We start from the raw sequence: 20,405 nt of genomic DNA, 5'->3' as shown, positions 1-20,405 counted from the left end.
AGAGAGGGGGTGGGAAAGAGAGGGGGAGGAGGGATGAGAGAGAGAGAGATGGGGGATGGGAGAGAGAGAGAGAGGGGGATGAGAGAAGGAGAGAGAGGGGGTTGGAGACCCCCTAGCCCTGCCTTCAGTCTCAACTGTCCCCCATCTGTGGGTAGGTGTGTGTGTGATGCACCTACCTCCCGCCGCCCTTGTCTTCTGGGCCCTCAGTCAGCCTGTCTTTCTGTTGATGTCCCAGCTGGGAGCGTAGAGGAGGTTTGAGAAGGACTGGAGGCTCTGGGTGGCGCCAGGGATGCTGCACCTGCTGCTGCTTAGGACAGGGTGGCGCAGTGGCAGTGGAGGTCTTCTCCCTCCTGGGCTCTGCTCATTGGAGCTCTGGAGCAACTGCTCTTGCAGAATGCAATTGTGCTTTGTAAAATGCACAGTCCATTTGCCTAATTCAACCTCTTTACGTCTTCTGATAGCAGTTTTTATTCATGATATCTGCTGATATTATGTGTGTATGTTTATCCTAGCATTTCTTAGATTGTAAGTTCTAACGAGCAGGGTCCTCTGATTCCTCTTGTACCAAATTGTATTGTACTGTAACTGTAATGTTTGCCTTAATTTTGTTAAGCACTGCACAAACTGTTGGCGCTATATAAATTCTGTGTAATAATAAGTTATCCTGTTCTGCTTATGGGATGTACAGTAATTCTTAGTATACTGCATGTATGTACATTTCACAGTACGATTTCTCTTGTTTTGTACACCATGTGTAATTCTGAGTATTTGTTCCGTTCTGTAAGTTTAGTTAATGCACTGTAACACTTCCTTCAGGGTCCATTTAGAGTGGGTGTCCAACCTGCGGTCCTCCAGCTGTTCTGGAACTTCAAGTCCCATGAGGCATTGCAAGGCTGACAGTTGCAAACATGACTCTCAATGACAGAGGCATGATGGGGCTTGTAGTTTTGCAACAGCTGGAGGGCCGCAGGTTGGACACCATGATTAAGACCTAAGTGTGCACATAGAGGTGTGTTTATTTGTAGTGTTAGGTGCGTTGACATGGAATAATGTGCGTTTTCTAGTGCATTGACATGTATCAACATAAGCTGTGCCAATATGAGGAGAAATTTGCAGATTTTGCATGCATATCTGTTAGAAGGTAAGTGTGTTTGTATTGTATAAATATGCAGTGCTTTCTTAGCTGCAAGAAAGAGCAGTTTAAAGGGTCACTCTCTAATGCAGGGGTGGTCAACCTAAAAATTACAGAGTGTCTCAAGTGCAGCCCTCAAAACTTTAAGAGGGCCAAGCAATAAATGCGCATTTTCATGTGTTGGGGTGCATTATGTAAAATTAGGAAGCCCTTTCAAAAAGAATGGGCTGTAATGCACCTCTATGCCTGAACGTGCCACAATGCACACTGAAGGGGAATTGGGAGTAAAATAAGCCTTATCATTGGTGTCAGGGGCAATACTAACCCTAGCATTGGTGTCAATGGCTGCAATCCAAACCCCAGCATTGGTGTAGGCAGGTGTTAGGCTGCAGATTATTATTATTATTCAGGATTTATATAGCAGGAACAGTTTGCACAGTGGAAGTTTGCTGACCTGAAGGTGGCACTATGCTATTTCTTCAGGCTGACAGGAGAGCATTAAGGACTAATGCATCTCCTGCTATGGGATCTTGCCATCTTGAAGAGGATAACATATTCCTTTGGATGCCAACATCCCATGAGATTTTTAACACAGAATTTCTTAAATAGGAAATTCTGCATCATTGGGTGTACCCAGGGTGGGAGTAAGATAAGGACAGAGACCCACCGGGTTAGGGAGAGAGTAGGAGTAGCAATTGTGGAGAAGTACCTATCTCAGAGGGCAGAGGGAAAGAATAGGTTTACCCGTACAAGGTGTCTCCTTGATCAGCTTCTTGGAACAGTCTTCTACTGACAGGTGGAAATCTGCAAGGATGTTTGGGGATTGCAGTGGGACTCAGTAATACCCCTACGCCTCCAAGGGAAGTGCTTCTCTGGCATCCTGTGATCTGTAAATGTGTATCATGCCCACAGTAAACACGTAGAAGCGGTGTGGGTGAGCACAGCACTGGACCCCTGAAAAGGCGAGTGTTCTTTTATTAAAAAGTCAGAAGTTACAGTATTTTTAGCTGACTTTAATTCTTTGTTTTATACAGGGTGAGGATCCTCTTTAAGCTGGCCATAGATAGATTTAAATTTGACCGGTTCAGCGGGGACTAGCCAAATTTAAATCTATCTATGGCCATTCCCATTCGAGAGGAGTCGATCTAATGATTGGCTCCTCTCGAATGGGACTGTTGGTGAATTTTTGTTCAATTACAGCTGCAGCCAATCGGCTGCAGTGCTGATCAGTGTATTCTGACAGAGGAGGAGTCCCCGCTGTCAGAATACAATAGTGCAGCGGGTAGGATTCCCCCATCCACCTCGCTTGTGCATACCTCCCAACTTTTTGAGTTGGGAATGAGGGACACCTATTAGCAAAAGTATCTAGGCATAGGACACACCCCCTGCCACGCCCCTCTTAAAGAAGAATTCTACAAAAAATGATTAGTGAAACCCACAAGTCCTTGTATTTTACCACTACTATTCCTTTTTATTTGCTTTTGAAATTTACAAATGCAGCAATTTAGAAGTTGGATGAAAGGTTTTGCACTGCCACAATATACAACCATATGGATCAGACCGAAATGAGGGACACATGAGGAGGAAAGAGGGACAATATTCCAATCAGGGACAGTCCCTCAGAATCCAGGACAGTTGGGGGCTATGCTTGTGTGTATTTAGGAATCTGATTAAAAAAAAAAAAAGTGTGCAGCAGCACTTCTCTTGTTCTGTACACTAGGTATAATTCTTAGTTTCTGTTTTAAATTAGCTGTTTTTCAGAATTTCTACTTTAATTAAACTAGTCTCATTTTTGTATTGATATGGATTGATGCTTGAGATGAGGGCACCACTTCTGGGACATTTGTCCTGGAGTCACCCTGCGCCTTTGAAGATTTATAACTTTTAAGCCGTATTTTCACCTAGGCGTTCCACGTTCATGCGCGTTTCTTGAAACATAGGCAGAAATGCGCATTTTTGCCTGGGTTTCCCGGAAATGGGCAAAAACAGTGGCAAAATGTGCATTCTACTTACGTTGCTATTATTTCCTAATGGCATCCCAAACGAGGGTAGCAGCCCCACATTTTGTTGCACATTTGATGTGCAACACGTGCCACCCAAAACGCAGGTGTCTCATTGCCAAAAAAAAAAAGGTACATGAGCGACTTTGGTGCATTTATCACGCGTTTGACAGCCCATTCAAACAAATGGACTACCCAATGCTTTCGCACGAGAAGCACACCAAAAAAACTCAGTAATAAACTGTGACAAGTCACATCTCACAGGTGGGAATGCGGCTTTAGGTCTCATGCACATGGGCTTATGACTTTATGCACCAAAAGTGCTCAATTGTTCCTGCCAGAACCTGCCAGAAAGAATCCCTCTAATTTTGTTTATGTACACATGTAAATGCATGCTACTGGATGGAATATTAAAGTGGTAGTAAAGTCCACTTTGTGGTTTTTACCTACAGGCAAGCCTACAATAAAACTTACCTGTAGGTAAAATGAATATCACTTAAATGGGCACGATTTAGGAGATATTCGCTCTTTTGGCGGCCGGTGACATCACCGGCGAATGCGCTCTAAAGGAACGCATGTGCATGACAGCGCACCGCTGGAGGGTAAGCATTTCATAAGGTGCTAGTATGCAATGCATACTAGCACAATATGCCATTGTCTTGCAATGCCATTGTCTTTTTAAAGGGTAACTCCACTTTTGTGGGGAAAAAAAACAGCAAATAAAGAAAAAACAACATAGCGTATACAATTGCGACACAAATCATATTGTAATTGAATGTTATTAAAAATGACCTTTCTTTTTCATTCTGCAGCTGTTGTCATTTTCTGAAAACGCAATATGGCTACCTGGAGGTGTTCTGTACAAAAGAATGTGTACTTACCACAAGAATCATCATTTCCTGCTTGTGTGATTGGCTCACCAATTTTCCCAGTAGTCTGCCTAAGCTACAAGTCAGATTTCAGGCATCCCTGCAAAAAAATGTCATTTCTCTTACGTCCTCCGACAGTCGCCGCCTCCTCTAAGTCATCACTGTTGGGTATTGACTTCCTCTCCGCAGGAGTAGCTAGGCATAAAGACTTAGTCAAAAGAACAAAGGCATTTGCATATACACACCCATGGGAGCCACTCCCAACTCAGTTTTAATCTGCCTAGCGTCAGGAGTAGTTAGGCTTCCCTGTGCTGGGGCTACAGTCTCAGCCTATCTAATCTTTTATTTGATTTTCTTTTGAAAATGTCAGTTTTCTCTTACTTTACTAGCTGTTTATTTTGTCAGCTTTAGTTTTAGTCGATTCTTCAGATGAAGATGGATCCTGCGGTGCTGGGATTCGGACTGACTGCCCTGGTTCCCCAGGGCAGAGGGTCAGATGGACCCCCAGCCCGCCATCGAGCGTTCGGCTATGGTTCACCCTGGCACTATGAACGACCCATCCCTGTTCACAGCAGGGATGCAGCCGTGAGGTGGCTACCTCACAGGACACATCTGCGATGCTGCAGTGTCATGTCCCTGGCAAACGGCACTCCCTGTCATATGAGGACAGCGGCTTTCCATTCATGGAGGCACCCCACGCCATCTGGTACAGGTAAGTACTTCTGTGTGGGGCCTCTGTCTGGGGTGGCAGTCCTGTGTTGCTGTGTGTCCCCCATGTCTGTACCTGTGTGACTGCCTGATGCGGTCCCTGCGGGGATCGCTTGTGCATGCGCTGCGGTGCTGTATGTTTTTGGGGGTCCCCTTCCCTGTGTCACTTCGGTGCTTGTTGGGGGTGCAGACTGTGTGTGTGGCGGCTGCAGCGGGGTAAATCCGCGCGGTCCGCAATTTTAGGTATGGGCAGGCATGTTTGGCTTCTCTATGGTCAATCTACATGCTGTTTTTGGCGCCATCCACCGCCATTTTGCGGTAGCCGAAAGATCGTTCCGACCGCATGTCCGGCGGCCATTTTGGCGGAGCCTCCCATGCAATCCTATGGGGCAGCCATTTTCCCTGGGTCATGCAGCCTATAGGTTCAGCCTACTCTAGCAGCACTTCCTTTTCCTCTGAAGCAGGACACTCGGTGGCAACACTCTGCGGGGCTCTGCAGGTTATTGCTCTCAATATCTTTCTGTATTGTCATTTCTGGTTCAGTTTTTTTCTCTCCTGTTTGGGGGTCTTTGTCACTGTAGCTGAAGCGGTGGGCTGCGCACTCCGCGGCGCTCTTAAAGGGACAGTACTAACTTTATTGCACTGTTGTTTTTTTGTCACCTTGAGCAATGGATTCTCAGGACAGCAAATTCCCCCCAGCTCTGGTGGGGGTCCCCAGTTCTCCTGTGGCCCCTCTGAGACCTGATTTGGCCGCTGTAGTGGCGACCTTGGTGTCAAACATGGAAATGCTGATGGCTGAACGTGCTGCTAAAAAGAGGCCCAGATTGTCTCTCTCCTCTGATTCAGATGGTGATATGGCTGCTGCTGCTGCGAGCGTGCCCTTTTCAGGGTCTCGCTCATCGTTGGACCTGCTGGGGTCTAAGGGGGAGGCAGAGGTGGAAGGGGTTGATACCTCTTCCCCGGGGTCGCCTGAAGAGCGGGCGACCATGGATGAATTAATTGTTTCTGTTAAGGAAACACTACATTTGGAGGATGAGCCCTGTCCTCCGGGCGTTGTGTCCTCATTTGGGATGCACAGTACCCGCAAGTCGGCGCAGGTTTTTCCCTGCCCCGCTGAGTTTCATTACACTGTTAATGAAATGTGGCGCACGTTAAAACGTCTATTCCTGGTGCCTAGTCGGTTCAAATTGCTTTATCCTTTTGCACCGGCTACGGAATCACGATGGTGTGTGCCTCCACAGGTAGTTGACACTGTGGCCGTGTTAAACAAGGCTACCTTGGTTCCTTCTGAGGATACCCCGGTTTTCCGGGATCCCACGGACCGACGGTTGGAGTCTCTAGCCTGCCATTCCTATACGGTGGCGGGCTCGTTGCTCAGACCCGTTTTCGCATCCGTTTTGGTGGCTCAGGCGGTGGCTGATTGGACTAAGGTGCTTAGGAGCAACCTCGTGTCTGATGATGTTCCGCCTGCCCGGCTGGAAATGGTGGATCAAATCCACCAGGGAATCATGTATCTGTGTGATGCGGCCTTGAATGAGGCCCCTTTAGTAGCACGCCTCTCTAGTGTCTCGGTACTTAACCGGCGACTGATATGGCTGAAGAGCTGGTCGACAGACCAGTCCTCGCGGAAAACAGTGGCTGATTTTCCCTATGCTGGCTCTCGCCTTTTTGGCGAGGCGTTGGATACCCTGGTAAAAGTCGTCACGGGGGGCAAGAGCCCCATGCTGCCCCAGAACCCAAAGAACAAGTCCTTTCGAGGCAAGCGGGGTTCTGCGCCTAGATCCACTCAGGGATCCTTTCGTGCCTTTCGGAACCAATCTAAGGGCAAGCCCTTCAAGGCCCAGGGCAGTCAGAAGAAGCCCTGGGCAGGTAAGCAGAAGTCCGGCAATGCCGGCTCGGCGGGTCATTCCGCCTCTGCCTGATGGGGCGCCCTCACCCATTTCAGGGGTGGGGGGACGTTTGCACGGTTTCCTCCAACCTTGGCTGCCCTGGATATCGGTTCAGGTGGGTTCTGGAAATCGTTAGATCGGAATACAAGATCGAATTCCTTTCCCGGCCGGTGGACAGATTCTTTCCCTCAAATCTTCAGTTGCCTCCGGGGCGTCTGCAGGACCTGCATCAAGCGGTGCAGGACCTTCTCGCTCAGGGGGTGATTGTCCCGGTGCCTCATCGGGACAGGTTTCGGGGGTTTTATTCAAATCTGTTCACTGTGCCCAGAAAGGAGGGCAAAGTGCGTCCTATTCTGGACCTGAAAGCGCTGAACCGCTTCGTGCGTGTTCGGAAGTTCCGTATGGAGTCTCTCCATTCGGTGGTGGCCTCCTTGAGTCCAGGAGAATTCCTGGCCTCGATAGATCTGAAAGATGCGTACCTGCACATCACCATTTTCGAGGGTCATCAGCGGTACCTTCGTTTTGCTATCGCAGAGGACCACTACCAGTTTGTGGCATTACCTTTCGGTCTCGCTTCGGCACCAAGGGTTTTTACCAAAGTGTTGGCGCCAGTTCTGGGCCTGCTGAGGGCTCAGGGCATTGCGGTCTTGGGTTACCTGGATGATCTACTTCTGAGATCGCGTGCCAGCCAGGACCTAGTGCGCGATCTGTCCACCACGGTGCAGACGCTACAGGAGTTCGGATGGACCATCAACATTCAGAAATCGACGTTGTCTCCATTGGTTCGTCTTCCCTATCTGGGAATGATTCTGGACTCTGCTCAGGCAAAGGTGTTCTTGCCAGAGGACAAACTCCGGACTTTGCGGGACGAGATCAGGTCCCTCAGGGCAAGCCCGTCCTCGTCACTCAGGGCCTGTATGTGGGGCCTGGGGTTGATGGTTTCGGCCTTCGAGGCGATACCCTTTGCTCAGTTTCACACGCGGGCTCTCCAAGCGGAGATCCTTGACAGGTGGGACAGACTGCCTCAGTCCCTGGATCTGTGTGTCTCCTTGAGTCGTCAGACCAGATTGGCTCTTCTGTGGTGGCTCCAGTCCCCGTCGGTGGCTCAAGGCAAGTCCTTCCATCCGTTGGTGTGGACAGTGATTACCACGGATGCCAGCCTGTCGGGCTGGGGTGGAGTCCTGGGCAACCTGTCTGCCCAGAGCACTTGGTCGGAGGAGGAGTCCTCCCTCCCGATAAATGTGCTGGAATTGCGAGCGATAAAACTCTGTCTCTTCCAGTGTTCGGACCGTCTTCGGGGCCGTCCTGTCCGGGTACAGACGGACGATGCTACCGCGGTGGCTTACATCAACCACCAAGGGGGCACCAGGAGTGCTCGGGCGGCCCGGGAGGTGACCGACATTCTGTCTTGGGCCGAGACTCATGTCCCGGCAGTTCACATTCCGGGTGTGGAGAATTGGCAGGCCGACTATCTGAGCCGCCAGACCCTGGACCAGGGGGGAATGGTCCCTACACCCGGAGGTCTTCCAAATGCTGTGTGCGAGGTGGGGATCCCCGGACATGGATCTGTTCGCATCCCGGCTAAATCGAAAGGTGGAAAGGTTCGTGGCGAGAACGCGCGATCCGCTGGCGGACACCTCGGATGCGTTAGTGGCCCCTTGGCATCAGTATAGTCTGATGTATGCCTTTCCCCCGATTCAGCTGCTATCCAGGTTCCTCCGCAGGTTAGTCTCGGAACCGCACCTGGTGATTCTGGTGGCTCCGGACTGGCCACGCCGGTCCTGGTATGCCGACGTTGTTCACCTGGCAGTGGCGCCTCCATGGCGTCTGCCTCTGCAGGAAGATCTCCTGTCTCAGGGACCAATCTTCCATCCTGCCTTACAGTCGCTGGCTTTAACGGCCTGGCTGTTGAGACCCAGGTCCTGAAGGACAGGGGTCTCTCCTCTGAGGTCATTTCTACCCTTGTCAGGGCTAGAAAAACCTCCTCTGGTAAAATCTATTACCGTACCTGGAAGGCTTATTTCGCCTGGTGTGAGTCCAGGAGGTTCTCCCCTCGCTCGTACTCGGTGTCGAGAGTGTTGGCCTTCCTCCAGTCTGGTGTGGACCAGCGCCTGGCGCTGGCCACGATCAAGGGCCAGGTGTCCGCACTGGCTATTCTTTTCCAACGCCCTGTGGAGTCTCATTCCCTGGTTCGCACCTTCATTCAAGGTGTGCGACATTTGGCTCCTCCCAGGAAGGAGCCCTTACCTCCATGGGATTTGAACTTGGTTCTGTCCGTGTTACAGCGTGCTCCCTTTGAAAACATTCGGGAAATATCGTTGCCTCTGCTGTCTAAGAAGGTTGCCTTTTTGGTGGCGATCACTTCGGCTCGCAGGGTGTCAGAACTGGCAGCGTTATCTTGCCGTTCTCCGTACTTGGTGATTCACCGGGATAAGGTGGTTTTCCGTCCGCATCCCTCCTTTCTTCCTAAGGTGGTCTCTGAGTTCCACATTAATGACGACATTGTCCTACCTTCGCTTTGTACGAAGCCTAAGCATCCTAAGGAGGTTGCTCTGCATTCCTTAAATGTTGTCAGGGCGATTAGGGTTTACCTGTCGTCTACGGAATCTTTTCGGAAGACGGATTCCCTCTTTGTCCTTCCCGAGGGACCTCGGAAGGGCATGGCTGCATCCGCAGCGACTATTGCCAAATGGATTAGACAGACCATTGAACAGGCTTATGCTTTGAAGGAACGGGTTCCACCCTTCCCTGTTAGGACGCACTCTACCAGATCGGTGAGTGCGTCCTGGGCCTATTGGCATCGGGCCTCGGTGGCCCAGGTGGTCGTCGGTGCACACTTTTTCCAAATTCTACAAAGTAGATGTTCTGGCATCAGCTGATGCCTCCTTTGGCCGCAAGGTTCTTAGTGCGGCAGTGCCATGAAGGACCCTTGTTTTCTGGGTCCCTGGCTGTTGGTATTTGCTTTCCTGGGCTGTTGCTCCTGTTGAGCATTGTTTTTTCTGTTGCCTAGAGGTTCTCTTACTGTGCATGTAAGGTTCCTTTCTCTGATGTGGGTACTGCGTTGCCTTTTCTACGGTTGCGTCTCCCACCCCTCATGTCTATACTGCTTTGGGACATCCCAACAGTGATGACTTAGAGGAGGCGGCGACTGTCGGAGGACGTAAGAGAAAACTGAATTATTGTAAAATCTTACCTGTAAAATTCCTTTCTCTGAGTCCTCCAACAGTCACCGCCCCCGCTCCTCTTTTGGGGTTCTTATTACCTACTGCTATGCTATCAAACTGAGTTGGGAGTGGTCACTGCAGGGGGGTATTGACCAGATGGGACAGCCCCCATGGGTGTGTATATGCAAATGCCTTTGTTCTTTTACTTGACTAAGTCTTTATGCCTAGCTACTCCTGCGGAGCGGAAGTCAATACCCAACAGTGATGACTTAGAGGAGGCGGCAACTGTCGGAGGACTCAGAGAAAGGAATTTTACAGGTAAGATTTTACAAAAATTCAGATTTTTGGTGAGATACTCCCAATAGGAACACATCCTAAGGGATGCAGACCCAGCAGATTTTCTCATTAGAGCCCTGCAGCTGCTACAGCTGATAGATAATTATGAAACCACTCCCATTTGACCCACTCAATACAGAGGAACAAACAATGATTTCATCAGAATACCAAAAGGTAGGAATCTGCAACAAAGTTTATTAAAATCCCTGCAATGTACATAGATCGCCCAGAGGGGAATGTTTTTTTCTCAACAAAAGTGAAGTTACGCTTTAAATCCCACAGTTTACTACTGCTTTAATTTATTTTGGCCATTAGAATACATTTACGCTCATATGCACGTACTTATGCACATTTAGGCATGCATGGGTATAAATTACGCTGATAAACTGCACTTTGGAGGCTGGGGGAATTTTTTTTTTTTTTACACCCCTGAATGCTGCACCCTGTACTCTGATAAATGATAAATGATAAATGACACAGTGTGCATGTGCACATTACATAACCTAGGGCTGCTTTCAGAGGTATAAAAAAATAAATAAATAACAATGCAGATACCTTTAGCAGCGGCGTTCTTTGTTCTTCGTGCCCATGTGCATGCAGCCTTATTGTGTCTTTCTATTTGCTAAAGAAGAAGGCAACTACTAGAAAGGCGTATGTTGTCCCATAAGGGAATCAAGCACTGTCTGAGATTTCCTTAAGTGCATCTCATTTGCAAAATATTGATATGTCTGCAGATTATCTTTACAAACTGAATATTTCATATACCTGTAACAGATAAATGTACACTTGATATTTTTAGAGAGGAATTAGTACTGCTGTGCATTTGTTACTCGTAAAGCATTTATTAAGAATCACACTTCATTTATCCAAGGGATCAATACATCTGTCTTTATTAAACAAAAAACAAAGCAATTCTTTTTATTTCTTTTATACTCTTACCTGGCATTCATGGTAATTTTTTTCATATGATCCATTTCTCTTTATAATATTGGATAGTGTCATTTCTACACTGATATAAACTTCTGCACTGATGAGAGATAAAAAAAAAAAATCCTGCAACGCTTACGGGGTTGATAATCATATACAGCATGCAATTTCTATTCCCTTAAACATTTTTTTCTACTAACAGACATTTTAAACATTTTATGCATTTTATACATTCATATGCAGTAATCTAAAAGGAAAAGAAAATCGAGATCAAAGCATAGTTACAAGGATTTAAAAAAAAATCCAAAAGATTTTTTTCACCCTCCTGCATCATTCCAGGAAATCTACCAACCATAAAATCAAGTGTTCCCACCACCCACCACCCCCAACCCTCCTGCATCTCTGCTGTAGCCAGAGATACGGCCATATTGACTTTACTGTGCTGTCAGAGCTGCACCATCGAGGCAAAAATCACATTATATAAATAGATATATTCCAGGACGGGAGTCGGAGACCCCCCTCACCCCTCCCAGGCCATGGGCAGGAGAGAGCGCCCAACACCCCCTGGGTTAAGTTTGGTAACACTGGTACTCAGCCTCCTGGGTAAGTTTTATGGCTAGTTCTGCATGCACAGCTGGATGTACATCTGCCGCAATGCACTTCCACCCTCTAGACACTTTTTTCCGTTAACCCTTTAACTGCCAGGAGGGGGTAATATACTATGCCGCAAGCTGTGTCATGTTTTCACGCCGTCCGTTATTTTGACATGGATTTAAAAATCAAAAAAAAAAAAAAAAAACGATGTTAATTCACCATACAGCATGCAGTTGATTAGAAAGATTAAAAAAAAAAGATGTAATTAATTTTGCACATCTAAAATTCATTGGATTACCTTTATATTTTCTGCAAGGGAAATTAAGCTGTATTTCAAAATATATCTTAAGTCATTTCAGAAATATCAATACCTACTGTTTATTTCCTGAACAAATTGATCTAAAATAAAAAAATAAAATAAAACACAACTGATGGGGATGTAGGAGTGGTCCAGCGAAGGGTGAATACACAATGACAGTTAAGGGAGGCAGTGACGAAGGGAATTTGGGATTATTTTAGGGGGGGGGGAGGGGAAGGAGGACTATACGGACAGGTAGAGGCAAAACACAGTTCTGCTCAGTTCAGCAGGACATATAGCTGACCCCGCTATACACAGATTGATGGAATCTGTATATAAATCATATCAGCCATTACTATGTGTTGTAAATGAAGATAGACATTAACCATACATTGCTCACAGGGTATCCCAAGCATTAAATCCAATCTAGACTGAACACTATTCTCCATGCTGTAATAGAAGGTCACCTCTATTTTTAAGATTCAGCAATCACAAGTGCATACTGCCATCAAACACGTGACGTCCATGTGGACATTGCGTGTGTCTTTGTATGTCTGTACATATGTGGGATTATGTAGGTGTGCATGCATATAGGCATGCGTAAACACAACACACCCACAAAGATCATCATTTCAATGGAAAGAGGTGCAGAAGATTATAGAGCCTTAACAAAGTGGCCTATATAAACCTGTAAAATAATTTAGATTAATGCAATATGAAACATGCTGATCATTACAATAAGCAATGCCATTGGATCCAACCTTCCCTGTTAAACGTGAACGAGTTTTATGACATTAACTGAAATGGGCCCCATGCTGCATACATGACCATCTACCCCACCTTCTACCCTAATGCAGTTTCCTCCCCTTTTAACTTGACTCATCAGAGAGTAGATATTGATTTTTTAATAATGGAGTATCTGTTACAGTTATCCTTCCAATTCTGGAGCATGCAGGAGGGACATCAATATAATGAGACTCCACTAGAGGGCTCTTAACCCCTTTTGCGCCAGATAACCAATCTGCAGAAAAAAAAAAAAGGCATCCAGAATAAACCCGCAGTGCACCAAGCATTGGGACAGAGTAAGTGGGGGGGGAGCACTGGAGACGGACCGGGATCCTGCATAAGAGAAGACAAAGTTTCTTATTATTATAAAAAGTACAGGACACTATCCAAAATGGTCCTCTTCAATCAATAAAATACACAAGAGACAAACTACATTGAGCTAACGATGATTAATCCATTTACTAAAAGTGTTAATGTGCCAGCTTTGGAAATCAAATAAAGTTTGTAATTTTTCCCTAGTAAAAAAAAGCAAGTTACTGCAAACACAATAAACATGGCTGAGCATTTACCCCGGAATTATAAATATGTAGTGCATTGATAATATGCTGATCTTGCAGTACTTTGGCAGGACTAGGCTCTTTGCTTGTACAGATCTGACTGATTCAGTGTTCCTGGAAGTGCTGCAAGGTCACACTGATGCTGCACTTTATTAAAAGTGGAGTAGAGGCTGATGCTGCAGATTTCCTTACTTGCGCAGGGACAGGATCACTGACAATGCAGTAAGTGAGGATCTAGGCTACGGGAGGATTAAAACATTAAAGCATGAAATACACACAGTATTCACAGGGAATGCACAAATGAATTTATATTTAAATAATGGAGTATAGTAAAAAATGATCTGTATTAAAATAAAAAAAACAATTGCCTTAAATTTGACAGGTGTTTCTAACTTGGCAGTATTTTGATTTTGATAGCACCAATCCCCACGATAAAATGTAAAAAAAAAAAAAAATTGAATGAAAACTTCACCCAAACTGGTGCTTATATAAGGAAATCACATGTACTGATTGGAACTGGAATTACTTTATGTTCAGGAAATATAAGGCAAGTTTAAAGTGGTATGTTGCAGCTTACTTAACTTTAAATGTGGAGGCTGCATTTGTTTTCTTTTTTTTTAGGCATTCTTACCTCCAAAGGTATGAATGTATGTATTTGATTGCCCCCACTCTGGATGAAGGAGAACAGGGGGCACCTTTGGACAATGGCATTGTTAATCTGGGGGAAGGAGAGTGGTTGATGGACTAGAACAGGTTTTTCCAAACTTTTGCAACCGTGGGCCAGTTTACTGCCCTTCAAACTTTAGGGGGGCCGGATTGTGGCCAATGGGAATAGAAAATGTCAGTGGGAGCAGACTATGTCTTAGGCTTGGTAGTCAGTGGGAGTAAAATAATCATATCATTGGTGTCAGTAACACACCTCCTGTATTTGATTGCCCCCACTCTGGTTGAGGGAGCACAGGTGGTACCTTTGGACAATGGCATTGTTAATCTGGGGGAAGAAGAGTGGTTGATGGACTAGAACAGGTTTCTCCAAACGTTTGCAACCAAGGGCCAGTTTACTGCCCTTTAAACTTTAGGGGGGGGGGGGACTGTGGCCAGTGGGAATAGAAAATGTCAGTGGGAGCAAACTATGTCATAGGCTCATACTTTATATGCAGTTACAGTTTTTTTTCCTTTTAGCGCCGGTTCACATAGGAGCGACGCTACTTTCAGGGGCAACCTCCGAGATCGCGGTGCGAGCAGCGCGCCGCGACCTCGGAGCGGCCGCCACGGACTTCATAACATTGAAGTCTATGGCGGTCGCCTCCTGGTCGCCACAAAGAAGCTCCGGACCCTTTTTCTAGGTCGGAGCGACTTGTGTCGCTCCTATTAGAACGGGTCCGCAGCTTTCCTATGGGAGGCGACCTGCGGCGACCTGTGAGGCGACCAGGTCGCCTCACAGGTCGCCCTAGTGTGAACCGGGGCTTAGGATAAAGGTTTCACATAAACAAAAATAAAAGTTGATGATTGCAGTCACCCCTGTGAGTGATAAATGTTTTTTCTCAACCCTGTAACTGCTACATCTGCAAGAGAGCTTGTTCTGTTGAAAATCAGACTTACTGGCCAGATTACTTGGTGAAAATAAAGGAAAGAGAGCCTAAAAAAAAAAAGAAAATGAATGCAGCCACCACATCTACGAATCGCTAAGCTGCAATATAATATTGCATTTGAGTTTAATACCGCTTTAAGCCTGCAAAAATACTTACGAAAGGAAAAAATACTAAAGAAGTGAATGGAAAACAAACAAAAAAACTAGTGCTTTTGACTTTGATGTAAAAAAGAACAAAAATCTTATGGAAATAAAAAAAAATATATCTGCATTAGCAAATTTAAAGAAGGGTTTGTTTATTAACACAGAAGAATGCTAAATCAGAGCAAATCCCTGACCCAGATTCACTGGAAATATCTCCTGGAAGTACTTCCCTTCAGTCCTGAGTCCCTGCTGCTTAATGAGGTGGCTGGGGGAGTGAATGGAAGGTGAGTATAAACAGCTGGGGAGGGCAGCAGTTCAGCTTTTAGCTCTGGATGGGGGGAGTAAAATTTGTGTACTTTTCTGCTGTCTGTGTCCCCATTGGGGAGATTTCACCTTAATTCCTGTCCTTGCAAAGCCTATACAAGGTATACCGTAGGAGGGGGCTGTCACCAAGACAGGAAAGCAAGGACAGCAATAAATCATTGTCAGAACTTCTAAACTGTACTCATTCTGCTAAACGGGTTTTTCTTTTTCTCAGCATCTCCATTGGAAAGACTTCTTTTTGCCTCATGTCAGGAGAAATCCCCCTAAAAAGAAAACAGATAGCAGTTAAAGTGGCTCTAAAGCCAAACATTTGGTACCTTAATGCAGAGAATGCATTAAAAAAAAAAAATTACAAACATTTTTTAGCATTATTATCACCCTCACTTACCCCCACTTATACTTACCTGTGCCCTTACTCAATCCAGCATTGTACCACTCTGTAGCAGCTCTCTCTGCTTTTGCAGGCTTTGTTGAGGTAGTGGGAGCCATTGGCTCCTGCTGCTGTCAGTCAAATCCTGTTACATGGGGGCAGGGCTAAGCCTCTTTGTCTGTGTCTATGAACACAGGCAGCGCGGATTGGGATCGAGCCCGCATGTGTGCGACAATAGGAAGTGGCTTCTTGTGGCAGCACATGGAGAACAAGAGGAGCAAGGAGCCCCAGTGGGGGACCCCAGAAGAGGAGGATTGGGGCTGCTCTGTGAAATTCTATTCCACAGAGCAGGTAGGTATAACATGTTTGTAATTAAAAAAAATGTACACACATATATATATATATATATATATATATATATATATATATATATATATATATATATATATATATATATATATATATATATATATACTTTAAAATCACTTTAAGACATGACTGAAGCTTTGACCTATTCATGCTCTATCAAAATAAAATTGAAAGTTTTGACTAGAGTTGGGCTTCCAAAGTTACTTCTTTACTTATAGGTGAAACCATTCTTTTATTTCTCGAAGGCAGCCTTCTTCAACCAGGGTGCCATGGCACCCTGGTGTGCCTCCTAAGTTCTTCAGGGGTGCCTTGGCAAAATGGCTAAAAATTGCCACAGGTTTTTTACTTTGTACAATTACAACCCTGTGCTGGTCAAGCCACTGGCACCCTAACAACCATTGACATCACTGGCTGATAAGGAGAATGACGGGTGCCTGCACAGCATCCTTATTTACTCCTCCTTATCCCTTCTCTATCAGCACTTAGGGTCAAATTAGCAAATAGAAGAAGAGAAACTGAGGGAGAAGAGAAACCCTAGAATACTAGTCCGTACCAGTTTGCAATAGTGGAGGAATAAATTACTTCTAATGTTGGATGGCCCATGTGTATGGATGTTGCTGTGTTATGTAATACTATTAGTTTAGGTTTTTGTTTTTTTACATTTTTGAATGGGGTGGCTCGAGATTGTACAGAATTGTTAAGGGTACCACAACTAAAAAAAGGTTGAGAAACACTGCTCTAAGAGCACCATCCCTATGAACACCCAGCACACATATATGTTCTCTTTGTGGCACACTTTAATTCCCCAAACTGTTCTCCCGGCCCCCAGAATTTTCCCGGAGTTGGTGGAAAAAAATCTTTGTATGCTTTTGGCTTTAAAGGGTAGTGGGGTGGTGAAAAAAAATCCTGCAAGCAGCATCTTTGGAGCATGTTTGGAGCGCTACAAAAAGCGCCTCAAAAACACCCCTCTCCATTGAAATGAATGGAAAGCGCCTCAAAAGCGCCCAAAAAGCACAATTTTGAGTCATGTCTATAAAAGAAAAGCTCACCACAAATGCCTTAAAAGCACCTGAAAGATGCCGCAAAAGCACTCAGAGTTTTATGGGCAGTTTTCAAGCTCCACAGTGTGAAAGGGTTCTAAGGGAACATATTGCTTTGCTCTGCAATGGGGAAATACAGGTTTACTTTAAAATGTCTCACTTTAGTCTTCTGTTGAGCTACACAATCACTACAAATAAAACACCATTGGTGACTACCAACCTAAAGTTGCTAGGTACTCTACTACTACTACTACCACTACTACTACTATTACTACTACTACTACTACTACCACTACTACTACTACTGCTACTATTACTACTACTACTACTACCACTACTACTGCTACTACTACTACCACTACCACCACTACTACTGCTACTACTGCTACTACTACTACTACCATTACCATTACTAGAATACCATTGAACAGTTATGCATGCCTATGCTGTCCATGGTCCTGAAATATTGTGCAATACTATAGTCCATCGTTTATTTAGCAAAATGATGGGTTTAATTAGTACTGTATCTTGATTCTATTGTAAATCTATGCAATATTTTTACCTACACACGGGTAGGTAAACAAAATGGATTTCTCAGTGGCTGCTGTGGATTAGTACACAATGCATGCTTCTCCTTCCCATTAGTAAATAAGTCACTCAGCCACTGGTATTTTATATTACTTGAATACTCCAGCAATTAATTTTCCCACCAAGGTTTACTGCTACAGAAGAGGGAATCATCCTTATTCCAATACATTCTCAATAATCCTCTACTGTAGTTATAAAAAGAAAGTGAATGAAAACACATTCACTAACCAGATTTACATCACAGGTACAGTGAGGGTTATTTACTAAAACTGCATGGTGCAAAATCTGGTGGAGCTCTGCATAGAAACCAATCAGCTTCCAGTTTTTTTTTTTTGTCAAAGCTTAATTGAGCAAGCTGAAGTTGCTACCATGCACAGATGCACTAGATTGTGAGTGCACCAGTTTTAGTAAATCTCCCCCTATGTTTCAGAGTATGTATGCTTATAACCACTTACACACTGACTTCTCCAAATCTCAACCTTTCACCTATACATGCACCCACCACAAAAGGCATGTCTTTTACACTGCACATCTACCTGGAACAGTGCAATGTACTGGAATCATACCTACACTTTTAGGTCATTTCCTGGACACTTCTGCCCCCCCCCCCCCCACACCATGCACTGGCAATCAGTTCCACCACTTCCTAGGTGTCTTCTCTTTATCAGCTCTCCGCTGCCACCTGAACACTGCACTTCATTTTCGCAAACAATGCCTCCGCTTCAATAATGTCCTTCCTGCATCCAGGGCTGGGACAAGGGCTGGGCAGGAGGGAAGGTTGCCCTGGGCGCAATGGTTTATTGCAGGGATGGGGGGGGGCGCCTTGACCCTAACCCTAAGGGAAGGGGTGCAGTTTGGCATCCTTGCCCTGGGCGCTGGATGACTTTGTCCCGGCACTGCCTGCATCTCCTGTCACGCACCCTCTGCTCTGAAACTAGTACCTCCACTTTGTGTCCCCCTCAACTTCATAAGTATCCTCCATTGTATTATCTGTCCCCTGCATATTGCACTCAGCCTTCACAAACACTTTATCTCTTCTATTAGTGCCCCCCTTCCTCTACATTTTCTGTCCCCTGACCCCTGCACTTCACTCTCACAAACTCTTCCTCTGCTTAATCAGTAATCAGTACCCCCCTCAACTTCATAATTAAACCCCCCTGCATCCCTTTTCCCTTGCCACCTGCGCACTGCACTACACTCTCACAAGGAGTTCCTCTACTCCACCTAAGACATTAAATGGCATACAATTCTGAATATATAGTGGCCAAAGCATTCACTATATAGATTTTAGGGATCGACCGATATCGATTTTTTAATTGCCGATACCGATATTTCGGTTATCGTGTATCGGTATCGGCCAATATTTTCGTAGATTTTTTTTTTTGACAGGTACTCTTGTGGAGGGATCTGGGGGTCTTAAAGACCCCTCCTCTGCATTTAAAAGCATTCAAAACGCCAAGTTTGGCTGTTTTGAATGCTGTCGTTTTTTTTTATCTGGCACCGGTTTTTGCATGGAGACCCGATCCCCTGCAGGCTGGTTGCCCAGGTCTCCCGGTGGGACAGGAGACCTGGGCGAGCTGTGTAAGGCGGCGGGAGGGGGGGACGTCCCCTCCCACTCCTTGTAATGACAGCCAAGCGGCTTCTCAGCCGCATCGGTTGTCATTACAAGACAGCCAACCGTTGGCTATGGACGCCGGTACCGGGGTGATGCCTCTAACTGCAGGCATCACTCTAGTACATGCACTTTCCGAAATATCGGTAATATCGGCCACTGTGGTGGCCAATTCCAATATATTGGGGAAAGTGCATATCGGCCCTCGATATATATCTGCTTTGCCGATAATCGGTCGATCTATAATAAATATAGAGAAGCTTTTTATCTTTTTACGTCCGAAGAAATATTTAAATAATTTTTGAGTGGTCTAGGGTCCTGACATAGCCTTGCTCTGGATACAAGGACAATGAGGGACAGTCCAATGCAGTATAGTAAGGTGCGCCATCTGTCTGGTAGCGGAGTATCAGATAAGTAATACTGTTTCTCCTCTATCCCTTAAAAAAAAAAAGAGCCATGTAGTGTGGGCACAGCCGCACTGCAAGGGATACTTTTAGAAACTACGAATTGGGCTTTAAGACATTGAGAAGAGCCTGCATGAACGGAGGTTCACAGCTAAGGCTAAGCCATATTTACTGATCTAAAGCTAGAAAAGTTCTTCTGCCCAGCATTGGGCTTTAAAGAAAAGAATAAAGAATGTGATATATCTGGAACCACCGGGGCAGATGATTTTTATTACCCCCCCCCCCCGCTCTATACAACTATATTAAAAGATATCTATAGTTATTTGATTTTTAATATACACACAATATCATCCCGTCATTCCATTCATGTGGTTTATTTTGTTAAGAATTAACTTTGAAAAGTATCCACTAGCTAGCATTTCTAGCCGTGGCCATCTTGAGTAAGGGCAGGTGATTCATGCAGCATTTATTTCCTGAAATCCAACTGCCCTTAGCTCAGGCATGAGGACATGCTCTACTTAGAAAACTTTTCCCCTCCTAAAGACTTCTGGGATCTATGACATGATTTTGGCCTAGGCCAGAAACCAGGAAGCAACTAAAGAAATGTTGAATAGAAAAAAAAAACAAGTTTAAAGCAAGTACTGTAAATATAATATGCCTAATGTTAGCAGAATACAGAATAAAAATAGTTAATGTTTAATAA

The 20,405-nt window shown here is 45.4% G+C and overlaps 1 protein-coding gene and 1 long non-coding RNA gene across 3 annotated transcripts in view; one reads left to right on the top strand and one right to left on the bottom strand.

Annotated features, from left to right (window-relative positions):
• Positions 1-11,010: 11,010 nt before the first annotated feature.
• The window catches only part of LOC309567890, a 110,794-nt gene continuing 101,399 nt past the window's right edge, over positions 11,011-20,405 (bottom strand). Inside the window, exon 4 of the long non-coding RNA XR_014225969.1 lies at positions 11,011-11,125. This is a non-coding gene — a long non-coding RNA (uncharacterized lncRNA). The remainder of the gene's footprint in view (positions 11,126-20,405) is intronic.
• SCN2B (sodium voltage-gated channel beta subunit 2) overlaps positions 11,417-20,405 on the top strand; it is a 45,083-nt gene continuing 36,094 nt past the window's right edge. For both annotated transcript variants that reach the window (XM_082273399.1, XM_082273400.1), the window contains exon 1: positions 11,417-11,628. In XM_082273399.1, coding sequence (XP_082129525.1) covers positions 11,562-11,628 — 67 coding nt within the window. In that variant the 5' untranslated portion in view covers positions 11,417-11,561. The remainder of the gene's footprint in view (positions 11,629-20,405) is intronic.

This window comes from Pelophylax lessonae, assembly GCF_965119305.1.
Source record: "Pelophylax lessonae genome assembly, chromosome: 12".
Taxonomy (NCBI): Eukaryota; Metazoa; Chordata; class Amphibia; order Anura; family Ranidae; genus Pelophylax; species Pelophylax lessonae.
Note: the sequence above shows the minus strand (reverse complement) of the source record. Positions and strands in the feature narration are given on the sequence as shown.